This window comes from Mus pahari, chromosome X (genome assembly GCF_900095145.1).
Source record: "Mus pahari chromosome X, PAHARI_EIJ_v1.1, whole genome shotgun sequence".
NCBI lineage: Eukaryota > Metazoa > Chordata > Mammalia > Rodentia > Muridae > Mus > Mus pahari.
In genome coordinates this window covers 114,716,133-114,731,917 of record NC_034613.1, presented here as the reverse complement: position 1 = coordinate 114,731,917, position 15,785 = coordinate 114,716,133, and the positions used below count along the sequence as shown (strand labels likewise).

The 15,785-nt window shown below is 39.0% G+C and overlaps 1 protein-coding gene across 1 annotated transcript in view; it reads left to right on the top strand.

The window, feature by feature from the left end:
* The first annotated feature begins 12,003 nt into the window (after positions 1-12,003).
* LOC110313987 (T-complex protein 11 X-linked protein 2-like) overlaps positions 12,004-15,785 on the top strand; it is a 42,998-nt gene continuing 39,216 nt past the window's right edge. The window contains exons 1-2 of the mRNA XM_021188460.1: positions 12,004-12,060; positions 12,395-12,529. Coding sequence (XP_021044119.1) covers positions 12,406-12,529 — 124 coding nt within the window. The 5' untranslated portion in view covers positions 12,004-12,060; positions 12,395-12,405. The remainder of the gene's footprint in view (positions 12,061-12,394; positions 12,530-15,785) is intronic.

Here is a 15,785-nt window from a genome sequence, read left to right as displayed (position 1 = left end):
ATCCATTCCTCTGTTGAGGGACATCTGGGTTCTTTCCAGCTTCTGGCTATTATAAATAGGGCATCTATGAACATAGTGGAGCATGTGTCCTTATTACCAGTTGGAACATCTTCTGGATATATATATCACAGAATATTACTTTGCCACAAAATGTTGCAATCCCACAATCTAAAGCAAATCAATGGAAGTGGAAGACATTATACAAAGTTAAAATAAACCAAGCACAATTAAAAAAGCCTACATGAGTTCAGTCACATAAAATGCTCTAAAGATATTGCCTCATTAGAAGATAAGAAGTCACACATATGGTCTAAAGATGTTGGTATTATAGAATTGTGTTTACCAGAAGCTGAGGAGAGTAGTGTGGAGGAGAGAGAAAACTTAGTGTAGGGGGACTAATTCCCCCAAGCTTTTAACTTTTCTAACTGGCAGACTACAACAAAACAAGCCATCCTTCTCAGTTGAATGGTGTTTGCTGAGGTCAGCAAAATCCCTGATAAGAGCAAAGATACAATATACCAAAACATCCAACTTTTCTAGAGTCTGATTTTTGTCTGTGCTTTATGTTAATTGAACCTGTTAGTTACTCCTGCCACTTTAATATCATATTGTACTCTAAACTCAAGTTTCTATTAATTCAGATGAGGCATCAATGACATTATAATAATTGTCCATAGCCTTTTACTTCCATTTTTTTTTACTTAAAAAGAACATTAACAAACTAATTTTATTTATCAAGAGGAACTTATACAAGTCAGTTTTGGGGCAGTGGGTATAATTCCCATTTGGGAGTATAATTTATTTCTATGTTTTCCCAGAAAAAACATGCAACATTTGGTGCCCAAGTAGAGATCCAAGAGATATAAAGGTAAACCAGGGCAGAACATATATGGGGAAGATGCTGAGGTAGCCATACTTCTCTATGTTATGTATAATAGCATTCTTTCTAGATATGGGGCTTGTTATGAATGTGGTGGATGCCACACCACTAAATAGGAAGCACTATGAACAGGAAAAGTTCTTTTCTTTTTTTTTTCTTTTTTCTTTTTTTTACTCTTTCCCTCTCTCCAACCTCAATATCCCAGTCCTTCAGGGAAAAGGAAAACTAACCATTTGCTACCCTTCCCTAGTGTTTCAGAAGGCACAAAAGCTTTTTGTAATCTAAAGTGTAATTACAGAACTAACATACAAAGATTTTTTTGTTCTCTTCATTATTTTGTTTTCCTCCCCTCTTTCTTTTGCTCAAATGCAAACAAAACAGATCGTTTTTTTGCTCTTCGAGGCTATGTGAAGATTGTGCTATGTAGAGCAGCTTTCCTTGAAATGTATTATTCTCTAGCTCTTAGACAATGTGACACTGCACAGGGGATGTGTAAAGGAATATTTTAGTGCAGGGCGTGGTGGCACACACCTTTAATCCCAGCACTTGGGAGGCAGAGGCAGGTGGATTTCTGAGTTCGAGGCCAGCCTGGTATACAAAGTGAGTTCCAGGACAGCCAGAGCTATACAGAGAAACCCTGTCTCAAAAAAACAAAACAAAAAAAAGGAATATTTTAAAAGTTCAACCAACTTTCAAATCTGTCAAGGATAGCTAAGTATAGGCAGGTGGTCTTTGTTTCATTCTGTTGTAAATGTCATTCAAATTCAGTTGTTCTTTTCATAAGATGATTTTTTAAAAGATTTTTTCATATATTTGGAAATAACTACTTAACATGAATATAATTTACAAGTGGGGTTAGATTGTTTCCAATTACTATCAAATATAGAATTTATCTGAGGGAGTTCTCTGATAATGAATACAGTTTCAACATTGTTTAAATTCTAATAATTATTTTCTCATTTTTTATTGGACATTTTTATTTACATTTCCCCTCCTGAAACCCCCTATCCCATCCCCCCTCTCCCTGCTTCTATGAGGGTGCTCCCCAACCCACCTACCCACTCCTGCCTCCCTGCCCTGGCATTCCCCTACACTGGGGCATCAAGCCTTCACAGGACCAAGGGCCTCCTCTCCCACTGATACTAGATAAGGCCATCATCTGCTACATGTGCAGCTGGAGCCATGGGTCCCTCCATGTGTAATTTTTGGTTGGTGGTTTAGTCCCTGGGAGCTCTGGGGGAACTGGTAGGTTGATAATGTTGTCCTTCCTATGGGGCTGCAAACCCCTTTAGCTCCTCTGTCCATTCTCTAACTCCTCCACTGGGGACTCTATGCCCAGTCCATATAGGTGGCTGGGAGCACCCACATCTGTATTGGTCAGGCTCTGGCAGAGCCTCTCAGGAAACAGTTATATCAGGCTTCTGTCAGCAAGCACTTCTTGGCATCCACAATAGTGTCTGCATTTGGTGTCTGTTTATAGGATGGATCCCCAGGTGGGGCAGTCTCTGGATGGCCTTTCCTCCCTTCTTTGCTTCACACTTTGTCTCTGTATTTCCTCCCGTGAGTATTTTATTCCCACTTCTAAGAAGGACTGTTTCCTTGAGCTTCATGTGGTCTGTGAATTATATCTTAGGTATTCTGAGCTTTTGGGCTACCATCCACTTATCAGTGAGAACATACCATGTATATTCTTTGTGATTGGGTTACCTCGCGTGGGATGATATTTTCTAAATCCATCCATTTGCCTAAGAATTTTATGAAGTCATTGTTTTTAATAGCTGAGTAGTACTCCATTGTGTAAATGTACCACAGTTTCTGTATCCATTCCTCTATTGAGGGACATCTGGGTTCTTTCAAGCTTCTGGCTATTATAAATAAGGCTGCTATGAACATAGTGGAGCATGTGTTCCTGTTATATATTGGAACATCTTTTGGGTATATACCCAGGAGTGGTATTGCTGGGTCCTCAGGTAATACTTGGTCCAATTTTCTGAGGAACCACCAAACTGATTTCCAGAGTAGTTGTACCAGCTTGCAATCCCACCAGCAATGGAGGAGTGTTCCTCTTTCTCCACATCCTCCCCAGCATTCTGACAGGTGTGAGGTGGAATCTCAGGGCTATTTTGATTTGCATTTCCCTGATGATTAAGGATGTTGAACATTTTATCAAGTGCTTCTCAGCCATTCGGTATTCCTCAGTTGAGAATTCTTTGTTTAGCTCTGTACCCCATTTTTAAATAGGGTTATTTGGTTTTCTGGAGTCTAACTTCTTGAGTTCTTTGTATATATTGGATATTAGCCATCTATCGAATGTAGGGTTGGTAAAGATCTTTTCCCAATCTGTTGGTTGTCTGTTTGTCTTTACAATGTCCTTTGCCTTACAGAAGCTTTGTAAGTATATGAGGTCCCATTTGTCAATTCTTGATCTTAGAGCATAAGCTATTGCTGTTCTGTTCAGGAAATTTTCCCCTGTGACCATGTGCTCAAGGCTCTTCTCCACTTTCTCTTCCATTAGATTCAGTGTATCTGGTTTTATGTGGAGGTCCTTGATCCACTTAGACTTGAGCTTTGTACAAGGAGATAAGGATGGATCAATTTGCATTCTTTAAATGTGACCACCACTTGAAGCAGCACCATTTGTTGGAAATGCTGTCTTTTTTTCCACTGGGTGGTTTCATATATACTCTTCTGAAAAAGATCGGAGGTGGTGGTGGTGACAATTCTCTAAGTTAGAGAAGACTGAGGAGTTGGCTAAGCACATAGTAAATTTGCAGATAGAGGTCTAAATGCTTAAAAAGCAAAAAGATCCACTGAGAGGAGACCAACAGGATTCTGTTTTGATGTCTGAGACTAGGAATGTACTATACAACGAAAGAAGGGAAGCAAATAGTCTGGAAGGTAAAGTACTCCCTTGCTCTGCTCCACACACTTTCACTGCCATGTGCCCAGAGAACCTCTGTGAAGCTAGGGGCCTGCAGAGCAGGAAAAGGTGCTGGAAAAATGGGATAGTATTCAGCTGAGTGCCCCATGAGAGGATTTGTTTAGGCCTTCAGAGGAACCTTCATCCTTCCCAGTCTTTGTGCAGCATATGCCTGCTAGTGTGATGGCATTGCAGCCTATAATGAGCTGTTCTGGTATCCAGTAGAAATGTTAGATCTAAGGTATTTTAAAGAGGCATGGCTTGCATTCTCCATTTGTTAAAGAAATGTTAAATAATTGGGCTGCACAGAATAGGGTCATCCCCTAAGATTGGAAAGGTTTGGTGTTAGCTGTAGTAGAAGCTGGACAGCAATTACAATGGTTGTCATGGTGGAAGCACAAAGCCACAAAAATAGAACAACAGAATATATATAGCAAGGGGATAAAGACTAAAGACAAACTCCTTGGTGAAGGGCTTTATGCTGATTTACAAGAACAAATCCAATCTGATGATGGCATAATTGAACAGTGTTGCGTTGTGGTTTTAGAGTATAATTGAGGAGCTGGGGGTGGGTGGGTGGGGAATCTACCTTATTTATGAAGTTAATACATGGATGTACAGAAGCCTTCACTGATTTCTTATGGAGATTGGGTTTAGCTGTAATAGAGCCATATCAGACCCTGAAAACAGTCATTGATAGAAATATTGGCCTTTGAAAATGCAAATACTGAAGCAATTAGATCATTGAAAGCATGAGGATTGCCAGTAGACAAATGGATAAGAGAGATAACTGCTAATGGTTTTCAGGAGCATCTTGCTAATATCATAGGGCAAACCATAGCCAGAAATCTTAGAAATCAAAATGTCTGATGCTTTAATTGTGGTGATTTTGGCCATTTCCAAACAGATTGTAGGGCTAGAAGATTCAGAACTGAAAATAGCAGGTACATTGACTCTAGAGAATATGGTGTTCATAGAAGAGAATGAGCAGGTTCTGAATGCTATGAACCACAAAGCTTTTCCGGGTATTATAGCTGCTGTGGAAAGGGCAACCATTGGTCAAAGGATTGCTGATCTAAGAGAGACATTCGAGGTAACCTCTTGCCCTCAGAAAATGAACAGAGGGGCCTGTCAACTTGAGGCCCCACAATAAACAATACCAGTTGTCTTCTATGGTCAGACAGCAAGTACCAAACAGGCAAGAAAATCAAAAAGAAGTATTTCTAATGTTACACATGCTATAGAAGGAAGTATAGATTTGGATCTGGCCAGAGATATGCCTTTTACCCTATTCCCAAAAGTTGAATGTTACAATTTAACCACTGTTGTATATGGTCCTTTACCCTGAGGAACAGTGGGAATAATATGGGGAGGAAGTGGGTTAACTTCTCAAGGACTTATTGCACATCCTGATATAGTAGATGGGGACAGCAAGGAAGAAATTAGAATCATGGCATATGTAAGAAAGGAGATGCAAATTGGTGCAGGGGGTAGAATTGTTCAGCTGTTGCTGTTTTCTTACATTAAGGGGAAGACCACTCTAGTAGAAAGGGCAGGAGCTTTTGGGAGTACTTGAAAATGTGTATTCTGGCAAACAATTGTTAATGATCAGAGACTCAAGTTAATGGTGCAAATGAATGGTGTTGATATAGTAGGTTTGATAGATGAAGGAGCTGATGTTAGTATACGTTTCCAAAAGTTTTGGAATCCATATTGTCCACTTCAGAATATTTACACAATTTATAGGAATTGGCAAGTTATCAGGAGTAAGGCAAAGTGTCCGATGGATTAACTGTGTGAGACCAAAAGGCCAAAGAAGGAAGTTGAAACCTTATATGACTGACATATACATACATTTATGGGGAAGGGATTTTGTACAACAATGGGGTACTAATATTCCTCCAATTTCAGGGAAAGCAAATGAGGAAATTAGAGGTGATATGGTTAATGTTCCTGGGGACGGTATTGACACTGGTGATAGAGAACAATTGCAAGCTGTGACCATGGTAAAAAAGCAGGATGTCACAGTGATTGGATTTCCAAATTTATGAAAGGGACCATTGCTAACATACCAACAGCCTTGCCCCTGAAATGGTTATCAAACTGACCTGTATGGCAAGAACAGTGGCTCATAACAAAAGAAAATTTGCAAGCATTTGAACAGCTGGAGTCTCAACATATAGAAAAGTCTACAAGACCATAGAATCCCCATGTTTATTGTAAAAAGAAATCCAGAAAATTGAGGATGATAACAGATTTATGAGCAGTTAACAAAGTAATTGAAAAAAAAATGGGTTCTTTATAGCCCGGACTTCTTTTTACCATCTTTGTTACTGAGATTATGGCCTATGATTATAAATGACTTAAAAGATTACTTTTTCACAGTATCCTTACATGATCAGGATAGGAAAAGAGTTGAGTTCTCAGTACCTACTTTGAATAATAGTTTTTCATTAAAGAGATATCACTGGAATAAATTTCCACAGGGATTGTGGAACAAGCATTAGTAATAATTTATAAACTATTCCCTCAATCTATCATTTATCATTATATAGATGACATTTTGTTGGATGATTCTGACAAAGATGTTTTAGAAAATATGTTTAAGGTAACACAAAGAATTCTGCCATACTTGGGGCTGCAGACTGCTTCCGGGGAAATATAAAGCAGAAATTCACTTAATTATCTGGGTTATAAAATTAATCAACAAAAAGTTACAGATCTGTAGAGACTAATTTTAAACTCTTAACGAATTTCAAAAAGTAATGGGAGATATTAACTGGCTGAAGTCTACAATTGTATTAAGTACATATGAGTTAGTAATTTGTTTCAAACATTTCAAGGAGATTCCACCAGAGAACTCCTAAACCTGATAAACAGCTTCAGTGCAGTAGCTGGATATAAAATTAACTCAAAAAAAAAAAAACAGTGGCCTTTCTCTACACAAAGGATAAACAGGATGAGAAAGAAATTAGGTAGACAACATCCTTCACAATAGTCACAAATAATATAAAATATCTTGGTGTGATTCTAACTAAGGAAGTGAAAGATCTGTATGATAAGAACTTCAAGTCTCTGAAGAAAGAAATCAAAGAAGATCCCAGATGGAAAGATCTCCCATGCTCATGGATTGACAGTATTAATATAGTCAAAATGGCTATCCTGCTGAAAACAATCTACAGATTCAATGTAATCCCCATCAAAATTCCAACTCAATTCTTCACTGAGTTAGAAAGGGCAATTTGCAAATTCATCTGGAATAACAAAAAAAACTAGGACAGCAGAAACTATTCTCAACAATAAAAGAACCTCTGGTGGAATCACCATGCCTGACCTCAAGCTGTACTGCAGAGCAATTTTGATAAAAACTGCATGGTACTGGTATAGCAACAGACAGGTGGATCAATGGAATAGAATTGAAGACCCAGAAATGAACCCACACACCTATGATCACTTGGTCTTTGACAAGGGAGCTAAAACCATCCAGTGGAAAAAAGACAGCATTTTCAACAAATGGTGCTGGCACAACTGGTGGCTATCATGTAGACAAATGAGATTTCAATATAAACGTCCAAGGTGTCTACAGTTGAAGCAGAGAAAGAGTTAGCACTTGTAGAACCAAGATTGCAAGTGGCATATGTGGATAGAATTGATCCTAAACTTGATTGTGTTCTGGTCATTTTACCTTCAACTCATTCTCCTACTGGGCTCATTATGCAAATGGAAAATAGTATTATGAAATGCATTTTCTTTGCTTATAAACAAAGTAAAAAATTAAAGACATAAAGATTTCTGAATTAATTATAAAATGTAGAATAAGATTATGCCAATTTCAGGAACAGATTTGACTCAAATTGTAGTGCCTCTTACAAATGCAGAGATTATATCATTATGGGTGATCAATGAAAATTGGCAAAGAGCTTCTTGTAATTAATTGAACAAAATTAATAACAAATACCAGAAAAGTAAACATATACAGTTCATAAACAGAATTAATTAAGTTCTTCCATGTATTGTAAAGAGAACACCAATTCCAGAGGCACCAACATTTTATACTGATGCAAGTAAGATGAGGATGGCAGGTTATAAATCAGACAAAATAAGCAAGGTGCTCAAACATCCATAAACCTCAGTTCAAAAGTCAGAATCATATGCAATCTTTATAGTATTATTAGATTATCCAGAATCTCTTAACATAATCACTGATTATGCACAAAGAGTTGTTTTGCATATACAGACTGCTGAAATTGTACTTGATAACAACTCAGAACTAACCTTATTATTTATTCAATTGTACAGGGTATCAGAAGTAGAAACCATCCATTATATGTTACTCATATTCAGTCTCATACAGATTTGCTCAAGGAAATGATGAACCTGACCAACTACTAATAGGAAATGTATTAGAAACCTCACATTTTCATGGAAAACATCGTATTAATGGGAGAGGTTTAAAGAAAAAAATTGCCATCACTTGGCACCAAGACAAATAAATAATTTTTTACAAATATCCTGTATGTTCTCTATATAACCAAACTCTGTTATCTGCTAACAGTAGCCCTATGAGTGCCAAAAGAAATGACATCTGGCAGCTGGCTCTTTCCCATTTCACTGACCGTTTCCATAGCATTGGCATGTACTCAGGGTTTCAATGGTCAACTGCTTTAAGTTATGAAAAGGCTGATTGTATAATTAAGTACTTATTGGAAATAATGACAAATATGGGAATACCTGCACAAATTAAACTGATAATGCTCCTGCATAGGTATTCAATAAGATGCAACAATTATTCACATATTACAATGTAAAACATGTTACTGGTGTACCTACCACACATTCCCATAGGACAAGCAATTATAGAAAGAGCCAATCATACCTTAAAAGAGATGCCTATTAAACAAAAAGGGAGAGTAACCCCCCCCCGGGACAGATTAAATAATGCCTTGTTAACTCTTTAATTATTCTTAATGTAGGTCAACCAATATACCATAAGGATGTGTTGATATTAGAATTGAAACCTGCAACTGTTTTAAAATGGGGGCATGGTTATGCTAAAGTATCTACAGGGAATGAGAAAATATGATTACCAACAAAGCTTATAAAGAGTAGATCTTGGTGGCACACGCCTTTAATCCCAGCACTCGGGAGGCAGAGGCAGGCGGATTTCTGAGTTCAAGGCTAGCCTGGTCTACAAAGTGAGTTCCAGGACAGCCAGGGCTATACAGAGAAACCCTGTCTCAAAAATAAAAATAGTAGATCTGATCAGGGAGAAACTCTGATCAGCTGAGACATGAATGTCTCTTCACAAAGCAAATAAACCCAGGTGACACACTCAGGTCTCTAAGATATACATGCAAATTAGCCTCAAAAGAGGCAGCTCAAGTGACCAATCATACAGAGACTGGACACACACAGACTTGACAGACAGCGCATAGACTGGATAAAAACAGAGACTGGGCAACAAATGCTACAGCTAGTTTTTTCTTTTCTTTTTTCTTTGTCTTTCTTTCTTTGTTTTGTTTTTCTCTTTTTAGATTAGCCATATTATTTTTCTTGGGACCTGAACAGGAATACATCACCCCTATTCAGCAGGAAACAATTACTAGAAGACTATCATCCCAATGATATGAGATGGATGGTTCTGGTTGTTTGAGATGTTATGATTGTTACCATCTAGGGTGGTGGGTTTAAATTATTGTATACTGAGAGAAATTTAAGGCTGTTTTGTTTGATCATTGTGTACAGATAAAGATTTAAGGCTTTTTTCATTGTATATTAATGGAAATTTAAGCTTGCTTTGTTAGACTACATTGTACATAAGCTGTTTATTTAAAGTATAATGGAAAATTCTACTTTTGTTTCTTATAATTATTTTCATTGCATGTAGATTGCTAATGTTAGGGGAAAGGGCATATTTTAAACAAAAGGGGGGGCTATCAAGTGGAACGTTTCTACCTGTGTCACGTGAGGCAGACCCATGGGGGGGTCATGTGATGTTTGGAGAGAGTGTAAATAGGACTCAACAGACAGTAAAAGCACAGCTATAGCTTTCCAGTGCTTCATGGGTCTCCGGCCTGGCTGCTTCTGCCAGATTGTGCCATCGTTGCTGGTGTCCTGGACTGCTAGGGTCCTGAGAAAAAGAGATTGGAACTGCTTCAAAGAACGACTTCTAAACAGGTCCACGCCCCCTTGTCCTATTTGCCATCTTTTCTCCTTTGCACGGTAGAAGCGGGATTGAAGCATTTGAAACCCCTTACAAAATGTTTATTTAATTGAAGGTTTTTTAAGGTAAGCCTGCAGAGAAGTTCCAAACATTTCTATTGTTTGGATAGCCATGTCTTTTTCTTTTCCCCAAACTTTTCTGATATAATTTTATTAAATAGATATTTTCTGTTCTGTTTTTAATTTCAGCTCCTTTTTGGACTTCATTGATTCTTAAGTTTGTTCTCTTGAAAGTATTCTAAAGTTCTTGTAAGTTTTTTTTTTGCCATGTTTCTTTATACATATCCTCTACACACAGACACACACAGGCCTAGATGTATGATTGTATTGACCTTGTCCTCCATCCTTGGTATTCTTTTTCCTGCTTAGTGTTATCTAGTGAGGACTGATTTGTCTTTCTTTTGTAGCATTTCTGCTTAGTTCTTAAGGGTCCCAGTTTTCTTAAAGAATTTGTTTCTCCATGATTTCAAATTTCTTCTCCAAAATATCAGCTTTAGTGACTTTCCTGTCTACCTCCTGACTGCTTTCTTCACATCATCTGGTACTTTGAGTCCTTGGTATGTATACTCACTGAACCTTCTCAGAAGTGGGGCACTGAATTTTTTGTCTGGCATTTCAGCCACCTCAGTGGCTTTGGTTTCTGGTATTATGGATTACTGAGCCTGTAGAAGTAACACTGTAGCTTATTTTATTTGTTTGTTTGTGGTTTTGTTTTTGGTTTTGTTTTTGTTTTTTGTTGTGGGGTATCCAACCGAGAAAACTATTCTGACAAGATTTCAAACAAAAGAAAGTCTTTGTTAGCCTTCCAGAGACTACACTGGTTATTCAGGATCACAGTGTAGTCCCAAGCCTTTCTCAGCGTGAGCTTTTAAGCACAAAAAAGATATTCTGGTTTGATATACTTCAATTAACAAGATCAGTTTCCCAGAAGTGGAACTATAGAAGCAGAAAAGCAAGGTTAGTGCATTTAGATACTTTCCTGGATGTACATTAATGTCGATGGGTTAGACTTGTTTTCATTTGGTAGTTGGTGCTGTATGTGTGCTGAGTGTTATGGTCTGAATGGTATTTCCATTATGGAGTGAGCTGTGCTAAGGTCTGGGTTCCTACTAAGGTCTGGAGCACCTTCTCCTATTACCTTTTGTGGACACCTTTACTCAAAAGAAAAACAATCAAATACTACTCTAGAACTTTATAACTTTCTTGATATTTCATGGTTAACATTAACAGAAAATATAGAGAAAACTCTCTCTCTCTCTCTCTCTCTCTCTCTCTCTCTCTCTCTCTCTCTCTCTCTCTCTCTCTCTCTTCTTTTTTTTTCATACAGGGTTTCTCTGTGTAGCCCTGGCTGTCCTGGAACTTACTCTGTAGACTAGGCCGACCTCAAACTCACAGAGATCCACCTGCCTCTGCCTCCTAAATTCTGGGATTAAAGACATGATCCACCACTGCATGGTGAGAAAGAAACTTTTGAACAACATGAAGTTCAACAAGAATGTGTTCTTTTTCTTTCTTAAATAGTTATCTGCAAGATTTAAGCTTTTGTCTGGAGGAGTGGGACTAGAAGCTTTGAACAGTTTCTTGATTTCAGATGAAGCCAAGACCTAGAGATTAATTGTAATCTCAAAGAAGCCAAGATTTAGAGATTAATTCAGATCTCAAAAGGATAGCAGACTGAAGGCTTTACAAAGGAAATTTTAGCTGACTCTTAACCTTTATTGTGTGAACTTTTTAGCCTGACAGCCATGTTTTCTAAGGTATCCTGGGTGTAAAATAACTCCCATCTCCTTTCCCAGGAAGTCCACTATCCTTTGTGACTCATTTTGGACTCTCTTACATAGCATGATGTGTAGGGGGTGTGCCCCATGTGGGCCCCATAATTTCAATGGTTTGGCCAAAGCCTTCCGTGCTGATATCCCCTCTCCCTGGCTGCTATGGTATGTTCCATGAACTCCTCTAACTGGGAGTCACAGGGATTTTCAGTTGTAAGAGCAGCCATCACGGGGAAAGGCAGTCAAACACCCAGGACCAGAAAGAGGTAAGGAACCAAGGGCTTTGTGTGTGAGTGTATACTTGATCAGCTGTTGTCTAAGATTAGAATGCCAGATTTCTAGGTGAATTTGAAACAAAAATTCAAGGGGAAGAACCTCTCTCTAGTTTGGCTGGTAAAGTAAATGTGTCTTCCTTCTGGTGAGTCCATTTTTGGATCATGGTTTCTCTTTAGAGGCCCTAGAAGGGCTTTTACCCTCAACAAGGAATAGCAAGTAAAGTCACAAAGGTCCACCATGGCTCTTGAAGAGCTCCGCCCATCCTGTCCTTGAGGCGGGTCCATATGTTACACACATTTCTCTCTCTTTTCTTTTCCATTCCAGATACCACCAACATGCCCAAAAGTAATAAGACTATATCCAAAAAGGACTCCAGTACGTCTGAAAATGGATCCCCCAAACCGGAAACATCAAGCAAGAACCAGGAAGATAAGACTAGTTCAGAGGTCAACTCTCCAGGTGGGTCGGTAATGACAGTTATTATGACAGGTTAAGTGATTGGGAAACTGTGGCTTAGGTGCCTTTAAAGGCTATAGAGAAAGCCTTTTGCAGGGAGTCATTTCTTCATCATTGCTTTGCCGGTCCTCTTTTGTATTAACTTTTTGTCTTTCTTTCACTTTTATCTTTGCATACAGGGATTAGGTCTTTGACTGGTAAGTGAAATTAAAGTTAAATTTTAGAGACAAGGTATAATCGTCTGTGTTTGAAGCCTTATTAGTGTCTGAATTAGTTAAGGACATGGGGAATGTAATGATAGGGTAGTTTCTCTTATGAACTCACAGTGATTGTAACAGCATGCCCAAGATCTGCACACACCCAAACCAGACCAACTCCCAGCATGAGTGGGGGAGGTAACCATAGTGTTCTATCCTTAGTGGTGTGGGTGGCTACACACTCAGTTATCAAGAGCTCCTCAGTTCTGTTGTAGTCATCTGTTGATCCATGAACATAAGACTTTCCAGCTTTTAGTGTCTCTGATTTGTATTTTTACGGTTTGGTAATACTCATTTTAAAGATCTTACATATACCTAGGCAACTTTTTTCTAAGGCGGGTTTTTTTTTTTCCTGGCTATTTTGATAGAATTACTTCCATGAGTTCTTTCTCTCCAAATTCAGTACTGACATGTAAAAAGGCTTCATTTTAAAAAAAATTAGGGCAATTTCATTCATGGCTAAACGTACCTTGATAAAATTCACTTCCTGTTATTTTCTCTTGTCCCCCTTCTTGTCCTGTTCTAGTTCTTCCAACTAGTCTCCTTTTGACTTTCATGCTTGCTTTTGTGACTAAGTAAATTGCAGTGGAGTTGCCAGGATGAGGATGGGTAGGGGTTATTTACTGGCATTTGGGTGGATCTTAAGTGCTATGGGGGAAAAAAAACAACCACCACCACCACCACCAACAACAACAACAAAACAAAAACAAAAAACCTGACCTCACCCCTAGCAGTAGTTAACTGTCCAAAGCTCCTCAGAATGGGATGGAACCCCTCCTCTATCTTCCACGGAGAGCTGATGAACCTGATCTTGTGTGGATGTTGTGCAGGTAAGTACTATGGGTTCATGGCTGCAATGGCCATACCATATTCACAGTACACCTCCTCCATCTCTGGCTCTTGAGTTTTTCCAAATCCTTTTCTATGGACCTTGGAGGGGGTAATAAAGATGTTCCATTTAATGCTGACCACTCATCAGTCACTTACTCTCAGCCTTTTGTGCAGCTGACTCTGAATTAACTGCCATTCAATGCACAAATAAACTTCTCCGACAAAGGGTTAGAGTAGCACTTATGTTTAGTATAAGCACAAATATTTAGAAGACACCATGACAGCATCCATTGAGCAAAATAAGCATAGTACATTTTCCATTGGGCCTGTGTCTTCCCTAGCTGTGGGCTTTGGACTAGGTTTATAATCCCAGGCATGGATTTTGTCCTATGGAACAGGCCCAGCTCCAATCACAAAGCAGTTGATTTGTCTCCTAACAGTTAATCCCCTGCAAGAATCTTGTCTACCAGGTAAGTGTTTATTGCAATTTAAGCACATAATAACTGCTATAGGTTCTCCTATTTGAATACTTAGCCCCCAGCTGTTGGGACACTTGTGAAGGTTGTGTCACCCTTAGTATGAGATTTAGGGAGGTGATTCACTAGGGAGGAGGCCTTGAGGTATAGTATGGCCTCATTTTCTCTTCAGTCTCTGACTCCTGAGTACAGATGCACTATAAGCCAACCTCTTGTCCTCACCACTTCACCATTTCTGCCTGCTGCCATGTTTTCCCAACCATGATTGATGATATCCCTCTGAAACTCTATGCCAAAATAAGCCCTTTATCCCTTCAATTGCTTTTGTCATGGTATTTTTATCACGACAACGAGACAATGAAACGGTAAGTCCCTCAGCAGGGATGGACACTGCTAACTTTCTTTTCTCTCTCTGTATAGCTCATTCTGGCACTACTAGCATTAGCTTAGAAAAGAATGAAGCTTCCAGTTGCTTAGCATCTGGAAGAGAAGTTATCAGGACCTGCCTGGCAGAGCACAGAGGCACAAGGTTTCCAAAGGCATAGTGGGAAGTTAGATAGCCTGTATAGAAGGGGACTCTGTTAGCACTGGGGTGATATGCTGGGGTGCTTGTGGGGAAGGAAAGGGAGATCAGCGGGACTGGGGAAGGTAAAAGGTAATTTGGGATAAATATGATCACAATGAATTACACACTACTCTGAAATTACTCATCAAAAATTTAAAAAATCAAATAAAATTCCCCTAATTTCTTCAGTGACCTACTATTTAGTAAAAGTGTATTTTTCAGTCTCCAAGTGTTTGTGTCATTCCTGTGGGTTCTGATTTCTGTTTAATTTCAGTATATTCTGATAATACATAAGGAATTATTTCAATTTTGTTTCTCAGTTTTCCATTTAGAACTATTGGTTAACAAATGATCTGTCATTATTCAACTTGTTCTTCGAAAATTTTACACATATATATAATTCATACTGACCACCATCATACTACTACTGTTCCCATCTCCTTGGTACCTGTCTACTCCCTCACTCCCCTAAAAGTAGTTTTCTCATATCTATTTGATTTATTTTGTGACCAATTGAATTTAACAGGGGCCATCTGTCTAACCATAGGTTTGGAACTATTTAGTAGAACCTGGCAGGCTCAGCAGTGTACAAAACTGAAGAGAGTGACTCCCTTTCACAGATTCTATCGGCCAAATAGTTCAGCAGTAGAGGACAGGATCTCATTAATCGTCATCCACTTTCCATGACAGATTGTGCCCAGTGCTGGTAACTTTACTGTAGAGTTTTGAATGAGAATGACTCTAGGGACGTTCAATGGAGGCCTTGGAGTAGATGTGTTTCTGGGGATGGGTTTTGAGGTTTCCAAAGCTTCCCCCAGGCTCTGGCTCTCTGGCTTTCTGGACCTAACTCAGGCTCTGGCTCTGGCACTAGGCAATCTGAATCTGGCTCTGGTTCTCTGGCTGTGTCTTTAGCTTTCTCTCTGTCTGTCTGCCTGTCTGTCTGTCTGCCTGTCTGCCTGCCTGCCTGTCTGTCTGTCTCTGTCTGTCTGTCTCTCCCTCTCTCCCTCTCTCTCTCTTCCTCTCTCTCCCTCTCTCTCTTCCCCTCTCCCTCCCTCTCTCCCTCTTGCCCTCCCTATCTCTCTTTCTCCTTCTCTCTCCCTCTCTCTTTCTCCTTATCTCTCCCTCTCTCT